This window comes from Salmo salar, chromosome 24, assembly GCF_965601325.2.
Source record: "Salmo salar chromosome 24, fSalSal1, whole genome shotgun sequence".
Classification (NCBI taxonomy): domain Eukaryota; kingdom Metazoa; phylum Chordata; class Actinopteri; order Salmoniformes; family Salmonidae; genus Salmo; species Salmo salar.
In genome coordinates this window covers 15518599-15532928 of record NC_138314.1, presented here as the reverse complement: position 1 = coordinate 15532928, position 14330 = coordinate 15518599, and the positions used below count along the sequence as shown (strand labels likewise).

Sequence of the window (14330 nt, the reverse complement as noted above, 5' to 3'; positions counted from 1 at the left end):
AATAGTAACACAATAAATTAACACAATAAAATATCAGTCTTTTTTTTTACCAGGTTACAAGAAAACAAACCTTTAATCAACACTAAGTGGCAAAGTGTCTTTCCTCTCCCTCTCCTCCTCCTTACCCTCTCCTCCTCTCTTCCTCCATGTTGTGTTGGGTCCTGAAATCACCACAATCCAATTTCTGTTATAAATAACCTTCCCAGTGAAGGACTCCCTGGCACAGCATCTCCTAACTGATTACAGTGAAGCTTAACACACACATACACACACTCCTGGGGAGAGACAGAACGTTAAGCTCACTTTCCTGGTAGCAGTTGCTGGGCATCCGTTGCTTGCTGAGTCACCAGACTTTATGGCTACATCTTTAAACAAGGATGTGCCTTACTTCCTGGGTAGTAAAACATTCTGCATCATTAGCAGTTTGTTTCACGTCACCTGGGCATCGAACAAAGTCGTTTGCCTCTTGCCTCAAATCAAATCCAATTTTATTGCTCACATACACATGGTTAGCAGATGTTAATGCGAGTGTAGCGAAATGCTTGTGCTTCTAGTTCCGACCATGCGGTAATCTAACAATTTCACAACGACCTTTTACACACAAGTGTAAAGGACTGAATAAGAATATGTACATATAAATATATGGATGAGCGATGGCCGAACGGGATAGGCAAGATGCAGTAGATGGTATAGAGTACAGTAAATACATATGAGATGAGTAATGTAGGGTATGTAAACATTATATAAAGTGGCATTGTTTAAAGTGACTAGTGATAGGACTGGGCAAAGACTTCGACTAGGATTTATAAGCAGTTGTATGATGCTCAGAGAGGAAGCTGGTGTGAAATTCTGCTCATCAGTAGTTTAGCTGATTAAACCCAACCTGGCTTCCTCTAAGGTGTCCAGTGGAGTTAGAACTCTTTGAAGACTCTTTGTTGTTTCCATATCTCATCCAGAGATATCAGCAACTCTGACCCTTCTCATCTTCACAGTTATACAGTATCAGTCTATGTGTTTTACTGTCACCTAGGTAACAAGGAGCCAGGATAGAGGGAGAGTCTATTGAGAGTTTAATGAGATTCTAATTATGATTCTAAAACTTTCTAGATTGAAGGTTCTAGTCTGATATTCTATGAAATTGTAGGATTAGATTTTAGACCAGTGGTCACCAACATTTTCTGAGTCAAGATCACTTTCTGAGTCAAAATTCATGCCGAGATCTACCGCTCACATGACTTAAAAAACGTAAACCTATGCAACAATAACACATTACAAACAGTACTGTAGCAATGAGGTGTGTGCAGTAGGCTATAGGCCCAATACATTATCACATTTAAATAATGTGCTTCTTATTTTACTGGGCTGATGGTGCCTGTATCTGATGGTCAGTCTCAGCGGAGGGAGAGAGCAGCAGACTGAGGGTCCGTCTCTCAACATCCCTACACTCTCCCTTTCCTCTCTTGACACTGACCAAAAAGGGACACCGTCTTCCAGCTGATGGCGAACTCGAGTCGCACCACAAATTCATGTTATTACTCCTGTGAACAGAGAAAGTGAAATATCCCATGATATTAAAAAAGACCCAAGCCTCTAATAATAACAACAACTCAAGCCTATGGAAACACTTTCCTACTCATTCATTACTGCCGCGCTGCTTGTTGTAGCGCTGAGTGGAAATAGGAAGAACGCGCATTTTATGGCCTATAAAAGTGTTGAATACAAAGTGTTGACAGTGCTGAGTAAGAACTTAAACATGAACTCACTCATAAAAACAGCAGCTCTTTGCTGTATTCGTTAACAGTCTCTCTCTAGTCATGGTTTTAAACGTTTTGAAATCTCACAGTATCAATTTTGCTGTAGTTTTATTTTATGCCTGCTACGTTACTGCAGACTCGGTCATCTGAGCAATCTGATTGGCCAGCGGTAGCATAGTGCACTTGATTTCCTCTCCAGGACCACCGGGAAGGCAGAGTTTGTACCTTCAGACACATGAAATGGCAACAGTTTGCCTACCCGGCGCGCACGGCAGTTGAATTGGCCGCACCTACCAATAACTAATAAAAAATAGACTAATAAAAAAATAGAAACACAAGGCTTTATCGTTGGGTTTTCTACAGAAATGTTTGGCGATCGACTAGAAATGCCTTGGAGATTAACAAGTCGATCGTGATCGACCCGTTGTTGACCACTGTTTTAGACAATATTCAAACTCAAGTCTAGAATCAAGTCTAACTCCTCTTCCTGATATCACTGTACCACTCTCAAACCTGAGCAACAACAACTCTGCTTGTTATCAATGACTCTCACTCATGAGAACAACATTGATTGAACTAATCGACTGGGCTGTAACATGTTATCTCTCTCCATCTTCCTCTCTCTCTCTCTCTCCTCCCCTCCTCCCCCATCTCAGGTTTGGTGTGTTTGAGTATCTCAGTAACCATGCCCGTGACGAGGCAGGGAAGTTGAACAGCACCAGGGGTCTGTTATGTGGGCTTGGTGCTGGAGTCATGGAGGCTGTAGTCATAGTCTGTCCCATGGAGACTGTCAAGGTACGTCTGAGACAGAGCATCTCTATAGCCTCCTTTATAGCTCCCTCTCCTCTTCCAATCTCTCTCCACCTCTCCTCTATAGCCCAGTCTCCTCTTCCAGTCTCTCCTCAATAGCCCCTGTCCTTTTCCTGTCTCTCCTCCTCTTCTCCTCCATACCCACCTCTCCTCTCTCTCTCTCTCTCTCTCTCTCTCTCTCTCTCTCCCCCTCTCCTCTCTCTTGTCTTTATTCCCCCACTCCCCTCCTCTCAGATTTGGTGTCATTGATACCCCTTACCCACTGGTAAGGAGTCAGCTGTCTAGCTGATCATTTTTTAGATGTGAATAGGAAGACCTCATCCCAAATCAGTCACTATTTGTTACAAATCTACTCCGACAGCTGAATGAGGGTTGACCCGAGCCTTCCAGGAATGTATTCCCTTCAATCATACTCTTTAATATTCTCTGAATAAAAGTTCAGACAGACAAAAACATCCCTCAAGGCTGTCTGTCTGCTCTCAGTGCTCTGTCAAACTGATAATACAATAAAGAAAAAGAAAAAGACATGATAATGCTCTTTTTCCTGGAGCACAGTTGGGTTTCTTAATAATACTGTGTGTGTGTGTGTGCGTGCGTGCGTGCGTGCGTGTATCTGTGTATGTTTGGTGATCAAGCTGTCCCTGTGTTCTCTCTCAAGGTTAAATTCATCCACGACCAGTCTTCAGCCAACCCCAAATACAGAGGCTTCTACCATGGAGTCAGGGAGATCATCAGAACCCAAGGTAAGGAAGGAGGAGGGGGAAGTTGCCCTAGACTAGACACTGATTTAAGGCTAGGGTTTAGGGAGGGTAATCTGATCCTACCACCCTAACCTTGAACGATCAACAAAGGCCATGTATATGTCCCAAATGACACCTTATTGCCTATATAGCCCCCATAGGGCTCTGGCCAAAAGTAGTACACTTGGGAATAGGGTGTCATTTGAGAATCACACTGACATTTATTGTTTAAAGATGAACGAAACTTGAGAATCAACTTCTCTCATTGAAAACGGCTTATGTGACATTGATTTTAGTCAGAAACATTTCCAGTACCAAAATTGACTAAAAGTGCAAGTAGGTTCGTTTTGTTCATATGGTCAAGTGCTGCAAAGAAAGACCTAGTTAAGCTACAACTGGCCCAGAACAGAGCGGCACATCTTGCTCTTCATTGTAATCAGAGGGCTAATATAAATACTATGCATGCCAGTCTCTGTTGGCTAAGAGTTGAGGAAAGACTGACTGCGTCACTTCTTGTTTTTATAAGAAACATCCACGTGTTGGAAATTCCTAATTGTTTACCTAGTCAACGTATACACAGCACTGACACACACACTTACCCCACCAGACATGCCACCAGGGGTCTTTTCACAGTCCCCAGGTCTAGAACAAATTCAAGGAAACGTACAGTATTATACCTAGCCATGAGTGCATGGAACTCTCTTCCATGTTACATAGCTCAAGTGAACAGCAAACCTGGTTCCAAAAAACAAATAAAGCAACACCTCACGGCACAACGCCTCTCCCCATGTGACCTACTTGTTGTGTGTATGAACTGACATACACTACCGTTCAAAAGTTTGGGGTTACTTAGAAATGTCCTTGTTTTTGAAAGAAAAGCCAATTTTTGGTCCTTTAAAATAACATCAAATTGATCAGAAATACAGTGTAGACATTGTTAATGTTGTAAATGACTATTGTAGCTGGAAACAGCTGAGGCTCATTATCAGCAACCATCACTCCTGTGTTTCAATGGAATGTTGTGTTAACTAATCCAAGTTTATAATTTTAAAGACTAATTGATCATTAGAAAACCCTTTTGACATTAAGTTAGCACAGCTGAAAACTATTGTTCTGATTAAAGAAGCAATACAACTGGCCTTTAGACTAGTTGAGTATCTGGAGCATCAGCATTTGTGGGTTCGATTACAGGCTCAAAATGGCCAGAAACAAAGAACTATCTTCTGATACTCGTCAGTCTATTCTTGTTCTGAGAAATGAAGACTGACAAGTTCTTTGTTTCTGGCCATTTTGAGCCTGTAATCAAACCCACAAATGCTGATGCTCCAGATACTCAACAAGTCTAAAGATGGACAGTTTTATTGCTTCTTTAATCAGCACAACAGTTTTCAGCTGTGCTAACATAATTGCAAAAGGGTTTTCTAATGATCAATTAGCCTTTTAAAATGGTAAACTTGGATTAGCTAACACAACGTGCCATTGGAACACAGGAGTGATGGTTGCTGATAATGGACCTCTGTATGCCTATGTAGATATTCCATTAAAAATCAGCCGTTTCCAGCTACAATAGTCATTTACAACATTAACAATATCTACACTGTATTTCTGATCAATTTGATGTTATTTTAATGGACCAGAAATGTGCTTTTCTTTCAAAAACAAGGACATTTCTAAGTGACCCCAAACTTTTGAACGGTGGTGTATATGTGTAACTGATAGACGTACACACACTACATGTTAATGTTTTTGTATGTAATTGTCAAGACTTTTGTCTGTAATGTCTGAATCAAATCAGTATCATCCAAAACTGAGATTTGTGAGATTTGTGTGCAAGAGTTCGTCATGACTTGTGTATACAAAACATTAGGAACATCTTAATATTGAGCCGCACCACCTTTTTCCCCCAGAACAGCCACAATTCATCTAGGCATTGACAATACAAGGTGTCGAAAGCGTTCCACAGGGTTGCTGACCCCTGTTGACTCCAATGCTTCCCACAGTTGTGTAAAGTTGCTGGATGTCCTTTGGGTGGTGGACCATTATTGATACACACGGGAAACTGTTGAACGTGAAAAACCCAGCAGCGTCGCAGTTCTTGACACACTCAAACCAGTGCCCCTGGCACCTACTACCATACCCTGTTCATAGGCACTTACATTTTTTTGTCTTGCCCATTCACCCTCTGAATGGCACACATACACACTCCATGTCTCAATGCTCTCAAGGCTTAAAAATTGTTCTTTAACACGTCTCTTCCCCTTCATCTACTCTGATTGAAGTGGATTTAACAAGTGTCAGCAATAAGGGATCATAGTTTTCACCTGGATTCACCTGGTCAGTCTATGTCATGGAAAGAGCAGGTGTTCCTAATGTTTGTATACTCAGTGTACTTGAGGGTTGGGTTTTGATTTTGACAATGCCCACTTGCCCACAACCATGGGATAAACAGCTGTGGTGATTACGGTCTATTCAATAGTACGGCAGAACACACAGACAGGGAGACAGACCTGCCCAGCAGCACAGTGGAGACGACTTTGTTTATATAAGAAAACACATCACACATGTTTGAACTTGAGAAATACTGCACCAAACACATTAGCTAGATGTTAAATTGTGCGACTAAAAGTGCCTAAAAAAATTCAAAATTAATTACAGATTTATTGAGCCATCTTAAATGAATTCTGACAATTTTGAGGAAGTGATTCTGGCTTTGTACCTATGATGTCTCATGGGGGACAAACATCAGTAACTACCACATTGAACCAACACCCTCAAGACTGAAAACGTATTTTTATTAATGAGCAACAGAAAAACCCATGCAGAATTGGCGCGTTCAGTCATTCTTTAAAGAGGGTAGTGCATAATGCTGCTACTACATCCGTGATGCTAACTGCTGCTAACTGCTGCTGTCTGCTACTGTCCCCCAGGTATTAGGGGGACGTACCAGGGCCTGACAGCCACCGTCTTGAAGCAGGGCTCCAACCAGGCCATCCGCTTCTATGTCATGACCTCCCTCAGGAACTGGTACAAAGGTACGGGAGTGTCAGCCTCTGACACGTTTATGAATACCGGCCCTGGAAGCCTGTCTACACCACACAGACAATGCTGACCTCTAGTGGTCACCTGTAAAAAGGTACTCTCTTTGATAAGCGTACTGTGTATATCCAACTTTGGTGAGTGTTAAAGAGCATTCTGTCCGTGTCTCCTCTCCCCAGGGGATAACCCCAATAAGGCTATTAACCCTGTGGTGACGGGAACGTTTGGAGCCGTCGCAGGAGCAGCCAGCGTGTTTGGGAACACACCCCTAGATGTCATCAAGACCAGGATGCAGGTACAGGATAGGGTACCGCTATAGGCACTTGTGTACATCTGAAAGGATTAAATGTGTTTGAAATACATGTATGGCGTAACTCCACCCCTGTTTAAGTGAATAACCCTGTGTCTTTCTCTCTCTAAGGGTCTGGAGGCTCATAAGTATAAGAGTACGCTGGACTGTGCCTTGAAGATCACGAGACACGAGGGTGTACGAGCGTAAGTGCACCACTATACACTTCTATACGATCAAACGTTATGTATAGCTCCCTTCAGGAACCTAATGTTATTGTTTACTGCTCATTCCGTCTCACTCCTGAGGTTCTACTCCATAGAGATCCTGAGTTCTACGTATATGATGTTCTACTCTCCTTGTTCTGTGTTCTCTAGGTTCTATAAGGGGACGGTTCCTCGGCTGGGTCGTGTGTGTCTGGATGTGGCCATCGTCTTCATCATCTATGAGGAGGTGGTCCAGGTTCTCAACACGGTCTGGAAGACGGAGTGAGGGGGCCGGGCTGGAGCCTCTTCTGACCTCACTGGGCCAAACACGATGTGACTGGACAACTGAGCCTTCTACCAGTCTGCGTCTCAAACAACACCTTATTCCCTATATACAGTAGTGCGCTACTTTTGACCCATCAGGCTCCCATCAGGACCTGGTCAAAGGTAGGGCATTGTGTAGGGAATGGAGTGCCATTTCAGACGCAGCCTACCCATAACTGTACTCACCAGCTGAGCTGTAAGCGGAGTGAAAGCTGTCATATGAATAATATCTATTTGGACGTAGCCTACCTATTTGGATGCAGTGGTCACAAACCCTGGTCCCGGAGAGCTACAAAGTGTACAGACTTCTGTTCCATCCCTGCACTAACACACCTGATTCTTCCAAACAAGGCCTCCATGAGTTGAATGAGGTGTAGCGCTAAACTGGGACAAAATCCTGCACGTAATGTCACTCTCCAGGACCTGGACTGAAGAACACTGAAATATATGATGTGTTTTTTTTTAATATCTACATAAATGAATTACAGTATCATAATGAGTTAACTGTATGGTAGTGGGTACCATATCATCCTGAGTTAAAGCATAGTGTTTCTGCCTTGACCTGAGGGTTTAGCTACAGTAACAGTTACAGTAGCAACTACATGAATTGTAACTTATACCCTCCTTTTGAGAATTTATTACCAACCCTTTTATGCAAGCATTTTACTTGTGTGATATGATTTTTATTTTTATAATGCATATTATGGTTGACTATTAATGTTTAATTGCTGAGTATATTGTTTTACTCAGTTCCAGATGCCAAGCCCATCCAGTAGCAAGCTGCCAAGTTGTGACAAATTATACTAATTATTGTCACAGTTCTACTATAATACCACTCACTCAACGTCTTTTTCCTCAAGTGAAACGTATACATAGAGTAATATATTCTTACCAAGAGAAGAGAAAAATGGGTAAATAATCTATATTTATTCATAATATATTGATCGGAGTCTTTTCAATGTATTTATTGAATGTTGAATGTGTAGTAATGAGTCTCTGTGTTTGAGACACGCTGTTATACTGTGCAGTGTTACGTACAGTTCTTACTTGTATTGTAAGTGAGTGCTTCATGGTGTTAACATTACAGTACTGTATGGATTGGGTGGGTGCAAGAGGTCGCAGCTTTTTTTTGTTCCTGTACGGTATATCCACAGATAGAACAATGAGACAGATATTTCACTGGATGTATAAATATGAAGCATCCACTTGGTGTTTCCATTCACTACCAAATATGGTAGTGAGAGAAAGCCCACTGGCGCGCAGTGGTAGAAAATGGAACGAGATGGATTTTGGCCTACATTCTGCAAATGTTCTCATCGATGAAACATTTGATCTCAATACAGTTTTCTGTTCCCAAAACTATAATCTGTTATGAATAGAGTGGACTAAGTTTTGTAGACTTCAGCCTTTGTCAAAGTTTTTAAAAATCGCGTTGTTTAGAAGGAATGCAAAGTCAAATTGGTTATCGCACACGCGAATTTCACAGAGTAGGCATTCCCTAACGGAAATATGCAGATGTTTGCTAGAACGGGCCAATAGGATCTCGCTAGCTGATGCTTGGCTCTGCCCACCTCCTTGCTTGTTCTGCCCACTATGACTAATCTGTTCCCATCGGAAACGACAGGCCGTGGTCTATCTTGGTTTAGTTATAATCTTTGGTATATCACTACTGGTCTCCATTCGGGCTCAACCATACAGTAACTCAGTTTCCCAGCTCAGATTGCCTCCTGCCACAGATGGTTGCGTTCCAGACAGTTCAGCATTGTTCTGAGATGGAAACTTGAGGGAACATTCCCATTCCATTCACACACATTCATATCATTCCAGAGGCCTTTGTTGTCAAAATGGCACCAAATTTAACATAATCCTTGACATTATGTTACATTTGGTGCCATTTTGGGGGTTGTTTTAGTTTTAACTTCATGAGGAAAACAACCATTTTGAAACCATTACAATGGATTTTTTTAAATCGATCTCATGTAGGTTTTCAGGGTCTTGATCATAAAGTGTATTTTGCCACAATCATCAATTGCTATGTGTTGTAGTCATGTAACATATGTTATTATGTAAGAGCATTCTGAATCTGCACAAATATCTGCCCTGACGATTGTGGTCAAATCTATAACAAGAAAATATGGCTTTATTTAGCATCGGTGAAATAGAAAATAAAACACATTACTTTGCTTTTAGAGCCATTGTGTTGTCGGTAACAGTATACTGACTGTTTTGACTCTGCTTTTACATAGTGTTGTATATACAACATGTACTGTAAGGTATGGGAGGCCTCAGTCTCCTCCTCACCATATACTGTCTAAAATATCATAATCTCACCCTCAAAATTAAATGGATGTCATTCCAAATTCCTAGAGGAATGCACTGTGTTTCTTACGTTATTATAACCTCTAAATCTAAGGTGGTATTACACCAGGAACCAATAAATAACCACTGTGTTTGCATTCCTTTATTTTCAATTTTAAGTTTTTCCAATTGTAGAAAAATGTGTTGTTTGTGTGTGTGCGTGTGTGTGTGTGTGTGTGTGTGTGTGTGTGTGTGTGTGTGTGTGTGTGTGTGTGTGTGTGTGTGTGTGTGTGTGTGTGTGTGTGTGTGTGTATTTCCCTCCCTCCTACTCTCCTTTGACGAGGTCAGGGATATAATCACTGTAGCTGTCCCATCTGGAAATCTGAAAGTGAAAGAAACAATTAATTCATTTTTATAGTTACAGCGTCCTTAATTTGAGGTGGTTTATGCATTCAAACAAGATAATGTTACCTGGGGTCCATTCAATCTAAACTGAATAATGGCTCTGACTATGTTTACAAGATAATGTTAGTGAATAGTAGCTGTGGTGGCCATATACAGTGCCTTCAGAAAGTATTCACACCCATTGACTTTTTCCACATTTTGTTACAAAGTGGCTTAAAATGGAGTTAAATGTAATTTTTGTCAACGATTTACATAAAATACTCTGTCAAAGTGGAAGAAAAATTCTAACGTTTGTAAAAAAAATTATAAAACACACTGTCTCTTGATTAGATACAGTGTAAGTATTTGACCCTCAGAGTCAATACATGTTAGAATCCCTTTTGGCAGCAATTACAGCTGTGAGCCTTTCTGGGTAAGTCTCTAAGAGCTTTCCACACCTGGATTGTGCAACATTTGACCATTATTATTTTCAAAATTCTTCAAGCTCGGTTAAATTGATTGTTGATCATTGCTAGACAACCATTTTCAGGTCTTGCCACAGATTTTCATGCAAATTTAAGTCAAAACTGTAACTCGGCCACTCAGGAACATTCACTGTCTTCTTGGTAAGTAACTCCAGTGTAGATTTGGCCTTGTGTTTTAGGTTAGTGTCCTTCTGTAAGGTGAATTCATCTCCCAGTGTCTGATAGAAAGCAGACTGAATTTTGCCTGTGACTAGCTAAATTATGTTTCTTTTTTATCCTGAAAAACTCCCCAGTCCATAACTATTACAAGCATAACCATAACATGATGCAGCCATGTCATACCCATGACCCATAACATGATACTTTAGTGCCTTGTTGCAAACAGGATGCTTGTTTTGGAATATTTTTATTCTGTACAGGCTTCCTTTTTTCACTCTGTCTATTGGGTTAGTATTGTGGAGTAACTACAGTGTTATTGATCCATCCTCAGTTTTCTCCTATTACAACCATTAAACTCTGTAATTGTTTTAAAGTCATCATTGGCCCCATGGTGAAATCCCTGAGCGGTTTCCTTCCTCTCTGGCAGCTGAGTTAGGAAGTACGCCTATATCTTTATAGTGATAATTTCACCATGTTTAAATGGATATTCAATGTCTGTTTCTTTTTTACCTTCTTTGTGAGGCATTGGTAAACCTCCCTGGTGTTTGTGGTTGAATCTGTGTTTGAAATTCCCTGCTCGACTGAAGGACCCAACAGATGTGTGGGGTACAGAGATGAGGTAGTCATTCAAAATTCATGTTGAACACTATTATAGTTCATGTGACTTGTTAAGCATATTTTTACTCCTGACCTTATTTAGGCTTGCCATAACAAAGGTGTTGAATACTTGACTCAAAACATTTCAGCTTTTCATTTTTTTATTAATTTGTAAAAATGTCAAAAAACATAATTCCACTTTGACATAAGACATTGTGTGTAACCAGTGACAAAAAAAATCGAAATGTTATCCATTTTAAATTCAGGCTGTAACAACAAAATGAGTAACAAGACCAGGAGTGTGAATAATTTCTGAAGGCAACTGTATATTACTCTTATTCTATTCCTATGGCTCTGGCTATGTGCAGTACAGAAATCAGGTTGTGGATATCAGTCCTTTAGACTACAGTTGGGATAATTAGAGAATGTAATTTGAGTTCACCAGATTGTTATATGAAGTGTCTGTCTGTACCTGTATTTTCTATCCTGTTTTTTTGAACTTTTTCTTGAAGTCTTCTCATCAATTCCCTCTCATCTTGCATTTCTTTTATCTTCCTCGCATATTTATGCTGCTCTCTCTCTCTCTTTAGTCTTTCTGAGGGAATCGTTTGCCATCACTACAGTGCCTGTCACATTCTGTATTACATTTTCCAGTCTTTTTTTCTTTCCCCAGCTCCATCAAAGCTTTTACTCCTCCTTCATTCTCTCCTTTTCATCATCCACCTCCTTCACCCTCTTCTCTACGCACTCCCGCTCTCTCCCTTTCATTCTCTTTCTTTTCCTTCTTCACCAACTCCATCTCTTTTTCAATCTCTTCATACCACATATTTTTCAGTCTTCCCCTTCTCCTTTAATCCTTCCAACTCATTCCTCGATCTCTCCACCTCTTCCTCCCTCCCTCTCAATCTCATCTTTCTCTGTACTCTTCTCCTCCACTCTCAATCCAACTCTCTCCAGCTCTGTCTTCCACATCTGCCTTTATCCTCTTCAACTCCTCCATTTCCCCCCTCACTTGCTCAACCTCCTCCTTTTCGTCTCCTTATTCTCCAGCATCACCTTATTTAACATTTGCCCTCTCTTTCATCTTCTCCATCACTCCTTCCAACTCCTGTCTGTTTCTATCCACATCCGCTTCTCTCTTTCTGTCGATCTCCTGTCTCTCGTTTATTTTATCTTTTCTAATCAATTCTCTAAATCTCTCCATTTTGACCTTCCACTTTTCCTCTGTCCCCACCTTCACCTGCTCCACTTCCTTCTCCATTTCTACTGTTACCCTCTCTACCTCCATCTTCAGCTTCTTCTCCATATCCAACTTCGCCTGCTCCACCTCCCTCTTTTTCTTCTCCCCTATTGCTGCGTCACCCTCTCTGCCTCCACCTGCAGCTTCTCTTTCATATCCAGTCACACGCTTCACCTCCTCCTTCCTATGCCCAAACTCCTCTCACTCCCTTTCTCTCCATCTCTTTTCCCTTTTTAAATCTTCTCCTTCAATCCCATCTAAACACAGCAAAAAAAGAAACGTCCTCTCACTGTCAACTGCGTTTATTGTCAGCAAACTTAACATGTGTAAATATTTGTATGAACATTAAAAGATTCAACAACTGAGACATAAACCGAACAAGTTCCACAGACATGTGACTAAAATAAATGGAATAATGTGTCCCTGAACAAAGGGGGGGGGGGGTCAAAATAAAAGTAACAGTCAGTATCTGGTGTGGCCACCAGCTGCATTAAGTACTGCAGTGCATCTCCTCCTCATGGACTGCACCAGATTTGCCAGTTCTTGCTGTGAGATGTTGCCCCACTCCTCCACCAAGGCACCAGCAAGTTCCCAGACATTTCTGGGGGGGAATGGCCCTAGCCCTCACCCTCCGATCCAACAGGTCCCAGATGTGCTCAACGGGATTGAGATCCGGGCTCTTCACTGGCCATGGCAGAACACTGACATTCTGTCTTGCAGGAAATCACGCACAGAATGAGCAGTATGGCTGGTGGCATTGTTATGCTGGAGGGTCATGTCAGGATGAGCCTGCAGGAAGGGTACCACATGAGGGAGGATGATGTCTTCCCTATAACGCACAGCGCTGAGATTGCCTGCAATGACAACAAGCTCAGTCCAATGATGCTGTGACACACCGCCTCAGACCATGATGGACCCTCCACCTCCAAATCGATCCCGCTCGAGAGTACAGGCCTCTGTGTAATGCTCATTCCTTCGACGATAAACCCGAATCCGACCATCACCCCTGGTGAGACAAAACCGCGACTCGTCAGTGAAGAGCACTTTTTGCCAGTCCTGTCTGGTTCAGCGATGGTGGGTTTGTGCCCATAGGCGACATTGTTGCCGGTCATGTCTGGTGAGGACCTGCCTTACAACAGGCCTACAAGCCCTCAGTCCAGCCTCTCTCAGCCTATTGCAGACAGTCTGAGCACTGATAGAGGGATTGTGCGTTCCTGGTGTAACTCGGGCAGTTGTTGTTGCCATCCTGTACCTGTGTGATGGTCGGATGTACTGTTCCTGTGCAAGTGTTGTTACACGGGGTCTGCCACTGCGAGTACGATCAGCTGTTCTTTCCTGTCTCCCTGTAGCACTGTCTTAGGCGTCTCACATTACGGACATTGCAATTTATTGCCCTGGCCACATCTGCAGTCCTCATGCCTCCTTGCAGCATGCCTAAGGCACATTCACGCAGATGAGCAGGGACCATGGGCATCTTTATTTTGGTGTTTTTCAGAGTCAGTAGAAAGGCCTCTTTAGTGTCCTAAGTTTTCATAACTGTGAACTTAATTGCCTACCGTTTGTAAGCTGTTAGTGTCTTAACGACCGTTCCACAGGTGCATGTTCATTAATTGTTTATGGTTCATCGAAGAAGCATGGGAAACAGTGTTTAAACCCTTTACAATGAAGATCTGTGAAGTTATTTTGATTTTTTAAAATTATCTTTGAAAGACAGGGTCCTGAAAAAGGGATGTTTCTTTTTTGCTGAGTTTATTTTAATCATCTTTCTTCTAAATCGTCTCTCCTGTTCTTGTAATTTTCTTCCATCTTTCATCCACTTTTAATCTTTCCACTATGCTATTCTTCCTCTCCAACCTCTCTTTCTCCTTTTCCAAGTCACCAACTTTCTCCAATATTTCCAGCTTATTGCTCTTCTTCTCCAGTTTTTCTTTCTGCCAATCCAGACACTTGTCTTTCATCTGTACCGCCTCCCTCTGCTTCTCTCTTCTCCTTCCACACCTTCTGCTTC

General features: G+C 41.8%; 1 protein-coding gene across 1 annotated transcript in view; it reads left to right on the top strand.

Moving 5' to 3' along the window:
• The window catches only part of LOC106585061 (tricarboxylate transport protein B, mitochondrial), a 30466-nt gene extending 20943 nt beyond the window's left edge, over positions 1–9523 (top strand). Inside the window, exons 4-9 of the mRNA XM_014170824.3 lie at positions 2411–2549; positions 3223–3307; positions 6232–6336; positions 6520–6635; positions 6762–6835; positions 7007–9523. Coding sequence (XP_014026299.1) covers positions 2411–2549; positions 3223–3307; positions 6232–6336; positions 6520–6635; positions 6762–6835; positions 7007–7121 — 634 coding nt within the window. The 3' untranslated portion in view covers positions 7122–9523. The remainder of the gene's footprint in view (positions 1–2410; positions 2550–3222; positions 3308–6231; positions 6337–6519; positions 6636–6761; positions 6836–7006) is intronic.
• The last annotated feature ends 4807 nt before the right edge of the window (positions 9524–14330 follow it).